Source organism: Salmo salar, chromosome 01 (assembly GCF_965601325.2).
Source record: "Salmo salar chromosome 01, fSalSal1, whole genome shotgun sequence".
NCBI lineage: Eukaryota > Metazoa > Chordata > Actinopteri > Salmoniformes > Salmonidae > Salmo > Salmo salar.
In genome coordinates this window covers 139,700,585-139,714,924 of record NC_138291.1, presented here as the reverse complement: position 1 = coordinate 139,714,924, position 14,340 = coordinate 139,700,585, and the positions used below count along the sequence as shown (strand labels likewise).

At 39.8% G+C, this 14,340-nt stretch overlaps 1 protein-coding gene across 2 annotated transcripts in view; it reads left to right on the top strand.

The window, feature by feature from the left end:
• The first annotated feature begins 814 nt into the window (after positions 1-814).
• Positions 815-14,340, top strand: part of man2a1 (mannosidase, alpha, class 2A, member 1) — a 63,032-nt gene continuing 49,506 nt past the window's right edge. Inside the window, exons 1-4 of one of the 2 annotated variants that reach the window (XM_014126665.3) lie at positions 815-1,846; positions 2,757-3,014; positions 10,275-10,419; positions 12,187-12,358. In XM_014126665.3, coding sequence (XP_013982140.1) covers positions 1,706-1,846; positions 2,757-3,014; positions 10,275-10,419; positions 12,187-12,358 — 716 coding nt within the window. In that variant the 5' untranslated portion in view covers positions 815-1,705. The remainder of the gene's footprint in view (positions 1,847-2,756; positions 3,015-10,274; positions 10,420-12,186; positions 12,359-14,340) is intronic. The other variant, XM_014126673.3, reaches the window with a different exon arrangement.

The following is a 14,340-nucleotide window of genomic DNA, read 5'->3' as shown; positions in this document are numbered from 1 at the left end:
AGATACTATCTCAAAATGTTGACTTACATCTCTGGCATTTTTTACATACTATCCAAACATTCTGACATACTATCTCGAAATGTGGACTTACTTATCTCAAAATGTTTAGATAGTGCCAATTTTTTTTTATGGTGGTGGGAATGAGCTTTTATATGATCTGACTAATAATGGGAGCCTCAAGGGGAAAAAATGGGCCGGTGTGGGGGCCAGTGTGTTAGAAATTCCAGCGCCAATTTCTGGTTCCAGTCCACCCACCCTGTGCTCCAAGGTGGATGAGGCTGTGGCTGTGTTTCACCAGGGTAAAGTGGTTTCACCAGGCTAAAGAGGTTGCATAGAAATCTGTTCCCAACTCAGCTTGAGTTCCAAGCCAAGCAAGGGATGGGGATCCTAGAAGCTTGCTTCTCAAAAAATATTGACATTGCAGCAAGATTAATTAAGTTATTTAAACGAATAAATGATTGACTGCCAAATCTAGATGATTTGACCTTGATTATATAATTACAGTTAATAAAAAAACAAGTATTTATTAATATTATTATTAAGACTATTAGTTGTATTAATAATAATATTAGTATTAGTATTAGCCTAATATAAATAGTTGATCATTTACACTCCGAATTACCCCATGAATCTATCCATATCTTTTTTTACCTGTTAAATTTGATCCAAATTATATTTTTCGTCACCAAATGATGTCAGAGGAGGCGTATGCAAGTTTCGGTTCTCCTGTGCCCTACTGGGCTACTACTGTGGCCTGGAGAGAGAGGAGGGAGACGTTTCTCAGTTGTGAGATTACATTCACAAAGGAAACTTGTAACGCAAAGAATTGCACGTTCGTGTCGCTTTACTCAATCCATAAATGCTGAGTGAAATTGGTGGCGTTTTCAATTTTGTTTGCTTATCTCCATTTTACAATTAGGATGGAGTAAGAAATGAAAATTTTGTCGGTGGAGCTTGTCTATTTCCGCAGATGCTGTTGACGTTTGCAATGAAATAGCGTCACATCTTTCGCTCGTTTTCAATTCCAAATGTTGAAAATATGAACGAGATCAAGTAGAAGCTGGCATTTGGACAGCCTGGAATCATCAGTGGCATTTTCACGAGGTCTCTGGTGTTTTCTGGAGTTAATGACCAAGTTTTGGCATCACAAATGAATCATTGGAGGCGTGTTTTCTGGAAAATACTACAGTGGGATAAGGGCAATGATCGCAAAACGATGGAGTTGGAAACGTTTACGCATTGTGCGCTGGACTAAAAACGCAGTAACGCACGACTTTACCTGTGCGCCTCAAATGAAAGTTGTGAGTCGGTAGGCGGCGCACGTTCATACCATATGCTTTTCACTTCCTCGCTTAATTTGAACAGAAAACAAATACAGGAAGGAGACGGGGTCGATCTGCTGAATCACACTAATCTTTCACACTAAAACTTTGCCTCCGAGGACGCAGCCTGTGGTTCAGGCTACCTTTGCGTGACAGATCCAGCGTTTTAAAGTTTATTGTACATAGGAGGAAATGTCTACAATTATGTAAGTTCCGTCGTAACACACTAAAGAAGAATGTATTACTATTTTTTTTAAAGAGTTTTAGGAATAGCATAAACATTTTCCGATCCTCACCGCGGAGTCAAGACATCGACCATTTCCTTTATTGCTGTCACTCAATGCAATCAACTTCGATTCACCTGGCAGTATCGATTGTAAATTATGATAAGGCTCAATCGGCAAGTCACTGTTTTTGGCAGTGCCATATTTTGTGTAGTGGTCTTCTCATTGTACCTGATGCTGGATCACCTGCAATTAGACAATACCAAAAGTCCAAACAACGGTGGGGATAGATTGCAAAATGTAAGTCGGAATTATTTTCTGTAAGATATAGCCTATAACTGAGGAACCTTGTTTTTACATAGTTGCACAAATATTAATGAATTTGTAAAGTAGCCTATTTCCTCAAAATCCTATAACGCTTACTGTGTAGATAACTGGTGTTGATTGGCTGCTGTAGGCATGGGTACGGTTAGTAGGCCAACTGGTCGTTTTTACATTGTTACAAAGTACCAACGTTACAGACAATGTTTAACAGTTTTCGCTTCCCGACAGGAAACACATTTTCAACTGTAGCCATGATATCGTTATCGTCTTGAAACAGAAATGGTTCCAATAAACACAAGTGTATGATTTTTTGGAAGTCCTAAGGTCATTTTCATATTGAGATCTTGATATCGTGGGGTTGTGTGTCACATAATTACGTTCCTGAATCAGTGAAAACTAGTATTTCTAGGCAATCGGGTTGCCTCCCACAATAACAATGTTCCAGCATAACCTACACCCTATTATTATACACCTATTTGGCGCCTAATGCTATTGCCCAAGGTATGGGATATCGAGACTAAGTGAAACTGCTAAAAGTTGACATGTTTGTGCAACAAGAAGGTGATTGACCTCTTATCTCTTTATTCGTCATTTCCACTTCCTTTCATTGAGGGCTTAACAATTAACCCTATATGCATTGACACTGGATTTGTGTGTAATATAGTATGCTATATTTGTCACCATGGATGACATAGCCATAGGTCCTCATTTTGGTAACACTATAATAAGGTTACTTTTATTAAGGGTTTACAACTAGTTTATTGACTGTCAATTGACTGTCATTATAACTCATTTATCAACGGTTATTGCATAGTAATTAGATGCATACTGTATTGTATAAAGCCAGTGAACTTGTTTTCCTCTGTCCCTTCTTTTCCTTGACCAGGGCCAGTTGTCAATCCTGCAGGGTAAGATTGACCGCTTGGAGAGACTACTGGCAGAGAACAATGAGATCATAACCAACATCAGGGACTCTGTGATCAACCTCAAGGAGTCGGTCAAGGATGGGGTTCCTGATGGAGGGAACATGAGCCAAGGACCCTACCCAGAACTGCTGGCTTCGCCTCCACTGGTCCTCCCTATTGACTCCCAAGACTGTCAGTTTGCAGCAAGGGAGTTCTCTAAGCCAGCAGATGGGGTGCAGGTAAGACTTTTAGAGAAAATTAGAAACAGCTCAGGTATTTGCAGATGCAATGTTGTTGTAGGCTTGAACTACGATTAGAGCTGTAAAGCATACTCCATTGAAAGTTTGAAGTGAACAAAACTTCAATGGACAGCGTTAGAACTGCCCGTGTTATTTTTATTACTGAACTCTAACCTATTTTGATAAGATTATTTCGTTATACAGAGAGACATCGTCATGATCTCATTACCACGCTGAATTGCTCCTACCGTCAGTGTGAAATATGAAGCCTTGCGATAGCCACAGGGAAAGTCCTTGTTACAGTGGGACGTGACTATGGTGTTAAAATGAAGGACAAATGTAAAAACCATTACACTATGTGTCATGAATATTTTTCATAATTAATAACATGATAGTGCTGAGTGATTAGTGCTTTTTGAGGTTGGTTTGGTTTCGGTCCGATTCTAAAAAAAAATATCAGTTTTCGGTTTTGATTATTTTATAGATATTAAATGCACTATGCATTATGTGGGTTGAATGCTTTAACAACACAGAATAAAACAATTATTAAAAGTCCCATGATGGTAGTGACTGCCCATTAACCATAATTTATTCACATTACTTTAATAAAATATTTCAGTTGTGGTGTATATTACATTTATTTTATTTGATGACATTGTTATTTCATTCCAAGTCATCATCTCTGTACAACTGCTGCCTATGCTGTCTGACAAAATCACTATTTTAGTAGTTCTTCAAAGTAAATAATGTATACCTTTATGACTGCTGAATACCAACTGTCAATCACTTAGATCATGTATTTTCAGGTAGAGATACCTCCCGAAGCAACTGCTCTCTATCCCTCTCGATCGTGTATTATTTTGTCTCCCACGCCGTGTCTGCCCCACACTAACCTAGTGTAGCAGGCATAAAAGAAACGCACAGACCAGACAAGTAGGCGCGCAATGGATTATGGGCATTGTAGTTAGTTACCACGTTTTCTGCGCTAACCATGTAGAAGATTGGCCTCTTGGAAACTAGAACTCCCTACTACCTCACATAGTTTGGGCTTGATCTGATTTACCTCTAGAGAAACTGTGCATTGAGCAAAATAAAATAAAAAATGAAATGAAATGGAATTCAAATAATGGAACCAACATTGGACAAGTAGCTATTTAAAAATGAAAGAATTACCAAAATGTTGGTTAATCACTCAGTACCTATATCATGAGCATGTGGGGTGCGTGCTACGCCACTGCTTATAACTAACTATAAGTTAAAGCTACAATATGTAATGTTTTGAATGGCCCGACCAAAATCACATAGAAATGTGAGTTATAGATATTTCAGTCTCATTGAAAGCAAGTCTAAGAAGCGGTAGATCTGTTCTATGCTTCCTGTTCTTAAGTTTTGTTTTTGTGTCTTTTGCTGTTGGTTTTGGACACCACCTTCAAACAGCTGAAAATACAATGTTTTTGGTTATGGGAAAGATATTTCACAGCGGTCTAGATGGTACAATGATTCCAAACACAATGACTGCTTGTTTTGTCACATAAACTGAAATTAGGGGAACTATTACAATTTTAGCAACCAGGAAATGGCGGAGCAATTTCTGCATAGTGTGTCTTTAAGTATAACTATCAGAAATCTAAGCTGTGTCAAATCAATTATATCCAGCTCAGGGCTCTAGCCAGCTATGTATTTGGTTTGCTAACTTACTAGCTAAGTGGTTAGATGTCAAGATCAAGCTTATTGGTTACAGCAGAGACATTCAATCCCCTCCTGTATCAAGATCCCTGTTGCCTACAATTGTTTTGTGTGTCAGGTAGTCTAGAGGTTAAGAGCGTTGGGCCAGGAAAGGTCAATGGTTGAAATCCCTGAGCCGACGAGGTGAATAATCTTTGGATGTGCCCTCGAGCAAGGCACTTAACCCTAATTTATACTAAAATTTGCTCTGGATAACCGTGCAGTGTGCACTTCCGGTAATACAGAATACCCCGGTGTTGTACAGAAACGGTATGAACATCTGGATACATCCCAACCCTAATAAAATATCTCGCAAATAGGATACACAACAATCATTTTAAAAAATCAAAAAATTGCATGTAAAATGTAAGAGGGCAGCTAGTGTTGAGGAGGGGACTGCAGTTTGACTTGAAATACAGGTTTCTTTCAGTAGAGATAATGCCTTTAGGTACAATTAAGTCAGTCAATACTCAACAATGTTACGGATTAACAAAGAAATCTGTCACCCCTGTGCTTAAATAGACAAAATGAGTGAATATTGCCACCGTGTGTGTATATGTTTTTATTTTATTTGACCTTTATTTAACTAGGAAAAGCCCATTGAGACCCAGAGTCTCTTTTTCAAGGGAGACCTGGCCAAGAAGGCAGCAACAATCAATACATTTCATAATTAAAACATACAACAATACAACACAACATGATCCAGCCTAAAAAAAAGCATTTACACTCCTTCGTAACAGTCTCCCATTAATATATTAAATTCATTCAGTGGCATTAACATATCTAGATGAAGCATGGATTGTAGATTATTCCATGCGGCTGGTGCACAAGAAGAGAAGGCAGTCTTGCCTAATACTGTGAATGCCCTGGGGACTTTAAGTAGCAACCACCTAGCAGACCGGGTATGGTAACTGCTGCTGGTGGTTCTCTGATCCACCTCTACGCAGACGACTCCATTCTGTATACATCTGGCCCTTCTTTGGACACTGTGTTATCAAACCTCCAAACGAGCTTCAACGCCATACAACACTCCTTCCGTGGCCTCCAACTGCTCTTAAATGCTAGTAAAACTAATTGCATGCTTTTCACCCGATCACTGCCCGCACCAGCCCGCCCGACTAGCATCACTACTCTGGACGGTTCTGACTTAGAATATGTGGACAACTATAAATACCTAGGTGTCTGGCTAGACTGTAAACTCTCCTTCCAGACTCACATTAAGCATCTCCAATCCAAAGTTAAATCTAGAATCAGCTTCCTATTTTGCAACAAAGCCTCCTTAACTCATGCTGCCAAACATACCCTTGTAAAACTGACTATCCTACCGATCCTTGACTTCGGCGATGTCATTTACAAAATAGCCTCCAATACTCTACTCAGAAAATTGGATGCAGTCTATCACAGTGCCATCCATTTTGTCACCAAAGCCCCATATACTACCCACCACTGCGACCTGTATGCTCTCGTTGGCTGGTCCTCGCTACATATTCGTCGCCAAACCCACTGGCTCCAGGTCATCTATAAGTCTTTGCTAGGTAAAGCTCCGCCTTATCTCAGCTCACTGGTCACCAGAGCAACACACACCCGTAGCACGCGCTCCAGCAGGTATATTTCATTGGTCATCCCCAAAGCCAACACCCCCTTTGGCCGCCTTTCCTTCCAGTTCTCTGCTGCCAATGACTGGAACGAATTGCAAAAATCACTGAAGTTGGAGACTCATATCTCCCTCACTAACTTTAAGCATCAGCTGTCTGAGCAGCTTACCGATCGCTGGAGGTTGCATGCATAAACAACAAGTCACCATAATCAATTACAGAGAGAAAAGTGGCCTGAACAAGCTTCTTTCTAGCCATAAGCAGGAAGCAAGTCTTATTACGAAAATAAAAAAAACAATTTCAGTTTAAGCTTTGTCACAAGATTATCCACATGAACTTTAAAGGACAACTTGTCATCCAACCAAATACCTAGGTATTTGTAGGATGACACTTTTTCAATGGATAAGCCACCAGATGTGACAATGCTAACGTTCTAGCTCTGGTAAAGGTCATGAATTTATTTTTTTGTATATTCAAGACCAGTTTGAGACCATAAAGGGAGGCCTGCAGTGACTGAAAAGCAGTCTGGAGCTCTTCAACAGCCTGAACCAGAGAAGGAGCATTCGGAAAGTATTCAGACCTCTTGACTTTTTCCACATTTTGTTACGTTACAACCTTGTTCTAAAATGTATTACATAGTTATTTTCCCCCCTCATCCATCTACACACAATACCCCATAATGACAAAGCAAAAACAGGTTTTTAGACATTTTTGCACATTTATTAAGAATTAAAACGGAAATATCACATTTACATACACTTAGGTTGGAGTCATTAAAACTTGTTTTTCAACCACTCCACAAATTTCTTGTTAACAAACTATAGTTTTGGCAAGTCGGTTAGGACATCTACTTTCTGCATGACACAAGTAATTTTTCCAACAATTGTTTACAGACAGATTATTTCACTTATAATTAATTCTATCACAATTTCAATGGGTCAGAAGTTTACATACACTAAGTTGACTGTGCCTTTAAACTGCTTGGAAAATTCCAGAAAATGATGTCATGGCTTTAGAAGCTTCTGATAGGCTAATTGACATAATTTGAGTCAATTGGTACACCTCGTACCTGTGGATGTATTTCAAGTCCTACCTTCAAACTCAGTGCCTCTTTGCTTGACATCATTGGAAAATCATAAGAAATCAGTCAATACCTCAGAAAAAATGATAAATGGTAGACCTCCACAAGTCTGGTTCATCCTTGGGAGCAATTTCCAAACGCCTGAAGGTACAACGTTCATCTGTACAAACAATAGTACGCAAGTAAAAACACCATGGGACCATGCAGCCATCATATAGCTCAGGAAGGAGACACGTTCTGTCTCCTAGGGATGAACCTACTTTGGTGCAAAAAGTGCAAATCAATCCCAGAACAACAGCAAAGGACCTTATGAAGATGCTGGAGGAACAGGTACAAAAGTATCTATATCCACAGTAAAACGAGTCCTATATCGACATAACCTGAAAGGCCGCTCAACAAGGAAGAAGCCACTGCTCCAAAACCGCCATAAAAAAGCCAGACTACGGTTTGCAACTGCACATGAGGACAAAGATTGTACTTTTTGGAGAAATGTCCTCTGGTCTGATGAAACAATATTAGAACTGTTTGACCATAATGACCATTGTTATGTTTGGAGGAAAAAGGGGGAGGCTTGCTAGCCGAATAACACCATCCCAACTGTGAAGCATGGGGGTGGCAGCATCATGTTCTGAGGGTGCTTTGCTGCAGGAGGGACTGTTGCACTTCACAAAATAGATGACATCATGAGGTAGGAAAATTATGTGGATATATTGAAGCAACATCTCAAGACATCAGTCAGGAAACATCAGTCAGTCAGGAAGCTTGATAGCAAATGGGTCTTCCAAATGGACAATGACCCCAAGCATACTTCCAAAGTTGTGGCAAAATGGCTTAAAGACAACAAAGTCAAGGTATTGGAGTGGCCATCACAAAGCCCTGACCTCAATCTTATAGAAAAGTTGTGGGCAGAACTGAAAAATCGTTTTCGAGCAAGGAGGCCTACAAACCTGACTCAGTTACACCAGCTCTGTCAGGAGGAATGGGCCAAAACTCACCCAACTTATTGTGGGAAGCTTGTGGAAGGCTACCCAAAACGCTTGACCCAAGTTAAACGATTTAAAGGCAATGCTACCAAATACTAATTGAGTGTATGTAAACTTCTGACCCACTGGGAATGTGATGAAAGAAATAAAAGCTGAAATAAATCATTCTCTCTACTATTATTCTGACATTTCACATTCTTAAAATAAAGTGGTGATACTAACTGACCTAAGACAGGGGATTTTTACAAGGCTTAAATGTCAGGAATTGTGAAAAACTGAGTTTAAATGTATTTGGCTAAGGTGTATGTAAACCTCTGGCTTCAATTCTAAGTATTCAGACCCTATACTCAGTACTTTGTTGAAGCACCATTGGCAGCGATTACAGCCTCGAGTCTTCTTGGGTATGACGATACAATCTTGGCACACTTGTAGTTGGGGATTTTCTCCCATTCTTCTCTGTAGATCCTCTAAAGCTCTGTCAGGTTGAATGGGGAGCATTGCTGCACAGATTTTTTAAGGTCTCTCCAGAGATCTGTCAGAGTGACCATCGGGTTCTAGGTCACCTCCCTGACCAAGGCCCTTCTCCCCCGATTTCGAAGTTTGGCCAGGCGGACAGCTCTAGGAAGAGTCTTGGTAGTAGAGGCCACTGTGTTCTTGGGGACCTTCAATGCTGCAGAAATGTTTTGGTACCATTCCCCAGATCTGTGCCTCAACACAATCCTGTCTCTGAGCTCTACGGAAATTTCCTTCGACATTATGGCTTGGTTTTTGCTCTGATATGCACTGTCAATTGTGGGACCTTATATAGACAGGTGTGTTTCTTTCCAAATCATGTCCAATCAATTACATTTACCACAGGTAAACTGCAATGAAGTTGTAGAAACATTTCAAGGATGGTCAATGGAAACAGGATGCACCTGAGCTCAATTTCGAGTCTCATAGCAAAGGGTCTGAAAACTTATATAAATAACGTATTTCTGTTTTTCATTTTTATTAAATGTGCAAAAATGTCTACAAACCTGTTTCCACTTTTGTCTTTATGGGGTATTGTGTGTAGATTGTTGAGGATTATTTAAAAAATATATATTTCTAGAATCAGGCTGTAACGTAACAAAATGTGGAAAAAGTCAAGGGGTCTGAATACTTTCCGAATGCACTGTGTCATCATGTTTCTTCTTGACACCAATCATGATAACATGCTATTTTCTGCGTTTCATGTTCCTGTTATTAAAACCATGGCTTTAGTAAGGGTTCTTGTACAATTCCATACTGTACATATAAACCCATGACAGATAACCCATTTTATCATCTTGTCCTCTCGGTATCACATTCCAATTACTCCATTATTTTATTTGGCCGTAAAACAAAGCCAGATATTTAAGTTGGCGCGAGTCCCAGAGAAACCCCAAGCAGCCTCTGTTGCATTAGAAGTTCCATCTCTCATTTGCATTCTTCTGACCTGCTGATATCACAGATGTGAATGTTATCATACACCGATTTCCAGGAACAGAGGCATTGTTTTCTTCGTTTTCTTTCTTTTCACTGGTGGATTTAGGGCACTTCATTTGACTGCTACTTTGACATAACGTGAACACCAAACTGAAACTGAACCAAGTACATTAAACTTCCTTAAACACATTCTAGAGTAGGCAACATTGCCTGATAAAGTGACGCTTTGCTGCAAACCAGTGTCACAGACTATTTGTGGCCGTATTGTTCAATACTTTCAATACTACTAATAATACATTGTTGACAATAAACAGGTGAAATATACTTCAGTGTATGGTAGTAGTTTACTTCAAAGAATATCCCACTATTTGTCTCAGGGAGAAACAGAAACAGGGTTTGGAGTGTTTGCTTTTTGTGTCTTTTTCAGTTGCTGGATGTTTATGATCTTCTGACCTTTGACAATCCTGACGGGGGAGTGTGGAAACAAGGATTTGATATCACCTACCAGGAGAATGAATGGGACAGCGAGCCACTACAAGTCTTTGTTGTGCCCCACTCACACAATGATCCTGGTAAGCGGTGCACTACTTCAGAGAGCATTAAAGGGACACCACACTCCAAAATCAAGTTGTGGTTCTTCACAGTCGATGGCGTGGGACATGGAATTATCTTGACGTAAGACTACCGTTGAGGTTTAAAAACATCTGCTCACATTTCATTTTGGAGTATATTGTCCCTTAGAAGCTAACCTAGAAACACTGGACTTTCCTCTGTGACTTCTTCAACGCTTTGTTTTCTCTACTTAATACAGTCACACCTCGTGTAGACAGGAAGCAAGGCGTAGGCAGCTCCACAGCAGTCAGGATTCATATTCCTAGGTTAATTGTGTTTCATGGTCTGCCAAGGGAGCAAGCATTATACCACAGTATACAACGTAAAGACAAGCATTATACCACAGTATACAATGTAAAGACAAGCATTATACCACAGTATACAATGTAAAGACAAGCATTATACCACAGTATACAATGTAAAGACAAGCATTATACCACAGTATACAATGTAAAGACAAGCATTATACCACAGTATACAATGTAAAGACAAGCATTATACCACAGTATACAATGTAAAGACAAGCATTATACCACAGTATACAATGTAAAGACAAGCATTATACCACAGTATACAACGTAAAGACAAGCATTATAACGTAGTATACAACCTAAAGACAAGCATTATAACAGAGTATACAACCTAAAGACAAGCATTATAACAGAGTATACAACCTAAAGACAAGCATTATAACAGAGTATACAACCTAAAGACTACATTATACCACATTATAAACTGGGTGGTTCGAACCCTGAATTCTGACAGTCGTTGTATATCAGATCATATACCACTGGTATGACAAAACATTTATTTTTACTGCTCTAATTACATTGGTAACTAGTTTATAATAGCAATAAGGCACCTCAGGAGTTTGGTATATGGCCAATATACCACGGCGAAGGGCTGTATCCAGGCACTCCGCGGTGTGTCGTTCCTAAGAACAGCCTTTAGCGTGGTATATTGGCCATATACCACACATTGATCAGAAAAAGAAAACAATTGATCAGACATATAACAAGCCTGTTTTCTATACATTTCCTCACTGTTACATTTTCCACAGAAACAGAGCATTTGAACTATGTATTGCAGTGTGAAGGCGTAGTCCCTCACAAGCATTCTAGAGACTACGGCGTCAGTGCAGGCAGTAAGAGTGCTGGTAGTTCCGGGCGCTTGTCACGTCGTGTGTATGCTCAGTAGCAGCATCTGCAGCTCAGTAACAGCCAGGTCCAGTCTATTCTTTGTTCCTGAGATTGGTTAACTCTTTAGTAACCCGAGCTGGCTTTCTGGTTTAACTGGGGTGGTCTTTCCCTTACAGCTGTATACAGTAGCTCATGACTATTCTCACACCCTTGCATAGATTAAAAGCACTCAGGCCTGTTTGCCGTTCACTGGATGATTTATCCTATTTTGTCTTGCATTGGAAAGAACAATGCAATGTTCAGACTTTTTTTGTTGAATGCATTGATTTTCATTGGAAATATGATAACATGTTGGGAAATCAATGGATGTGGCAAATTGATTGAACCACATGTTCTGCTCATTCACATGATGATGATGATGATGATGATGGCTTTATTGAATCCGTTTATTTAATCTATGGCAGACAGATAGACCACATAGCATTATATATAGAACTGAACATAAGTAGATTATTCCTTACACACCACTCTATAGTCGTAATGTATGCTCAACCACTTTGTCATAGTTGTCCATTTGTTCATTTTCAGGATGGCTGAAGACGTTTGATGACTACTACCGGGACCAGACCCAGCACATCTTGAACAACATGGTGGTGAAACTCCACGAGGACAGCCGCAGGAAAATGATCTGGTCCGAGATCTCCTACTTCGCCAAGTGGTGGGACAGCATCGACGGCCAGAAGAGAGACGCTGTCAAGAGGTAGGAGTTCTGTCTGTGTCATTCTAGCTTCAAGTTGAGACTGAAATCACTATGAGCAGCAAATCACCAGTGGTGAAAGAAGTACCCAATTGTCATACTTGAGTAAAAGTAAACATACCTTAATAGAACATTTGTCAAGTAAAAGTGAAAATCGCCCAGTAAAATCCTACTTGAGTAAAAGTCTAAAAGTATTTAAATATACTTAAGTATCAAAAGTAAAAATTCCTTATATAAAGCAAACTAGACGGCATCATTTTATTTTTTCTTTATGGATAGCCAGGGGCACGCTCCAACAATCAGACATAATTTACAAACAAAGCATGTGTGTTTAGTGAGTCCGCCAGATCAGACGCAGTAGGGACGTCCAGGAATGTTCTCTTGATAAGTGTGTGAATTAGACCATGTTCCTGTCCTGCTAAGCATTCAAAATGTAACAAGTTATTTTGGGTGTCATGGAAAATGTATGGAGTAAAAAGTACATACTTTTCTTTCGGAATGTAGTGAAGTAAAAGTAAAAGTTTTCAAAAATATGAATAGTAAAGTAAAGTACAGGAATAAAACAACTTAATTAGTACTTTCAAGTATTTTTACTTAAGTACTGTACACCACTGCAAATCACTTATGGATTCTGTTAGTGTATTCTTGATTTAGCTTGGCTGCTGTAAACATGGAAGCTAATTCCTTAGTGGATTTGCAATAACATTCCGATGCTCCTCTGTTATTCCCATTTTAATTAAAGCAAGGTTATACCTTGCTTAGGGCTAGCGGTTTTATAGGGTTTATTAAAAATGCAATGACATTAGAAGTGAAGAAGTTGTAGATAAATGAACTCAACAACATCACAGCCTGAGATTGTCACTATACAGTATGTACAGGTAAAACAATGGCCGCATCCCAGTTTACAGTACAACTTATTCTTTACTCTACCTGGTAGCAGGAGTTCATTGGTTTGAATTGCCTTAACAAGCCAAACTGACTCCAAATGGTCGTGAGGTCATAAAATCAATTGTGCTTGTGAGAGGCACATGGGCTCACACATACTCTCTCTCTCTCTCTCTCTCTCTGCCTCAGTCTCTTTGCTGTTGACAATGTCCCCTTGAGGATGTAACAGGAGTCAGGGGGTTCTCTGCGAACGACATGGAGGGAGTGACGGGGAGAGGGTTTTCCGCTTCAGAAAACAGCCCTAAAAGCAAAGAGGGTATCACAAAATGCTGTGTGCATTGGCCATGCTCACGACGAGCTACTGGCGGGTAGGTTTCAGCACGAAGCCTTGGGAGATTACAAAACGGTGTATGAAATGCAATAAACATTTCAGCTGCAGGTTAGAATTCCAATTAGGAGCACAAGCGAAAACAGCCTGAAGGTGAAGGATGGAGGAAGATGAAAAATCCAACACTAATATTTATTCACTATTGATTTGATGCGCAGGGAGTTCAAAGCGAACCAGATCCATCCCTTTTTTCTTTTTTTTTTAGAATATTCCGTGTTTGCTCTTTTTTTGAAGGGTGGTGTTGCTCATTTAATAACTTATTTTCTTTGCAGGTTTTCATTTGATGTCAGCAAATTCAAGGTCTGGCGCTTAATGATAAAATGTTGTCTGTTACAGTACACGGAGAACTATCGCTCATGAAATTCAAACAAACAACCTCATTATTTCTTCGGGAACACACCTTTAGGATTTGAGAGGAACTTGTTTTTGAGCAGCACGTTTCGGGTTTTGTAGGACAGCCACATCCATCCGTCCTCGTTAGAATGCAGTGTTGCTATCCGCTCAGTGAAGATGGCATCTGCTTTCCTCACTACAACTCTTCAACACCAGGACAGACCTACACTACACCCCGCTCCCACCTGTCCAATCATAGAACAATAGAACAAAAAGAAACCCACTGGTGATTGAATGATCCCAGAGGAAAATCCGGTTTCCAAGGAGAGAAAATAAAGAGCTATTTCTATTCCGAAAAGGGCTGAGTCGTCGTACTTTG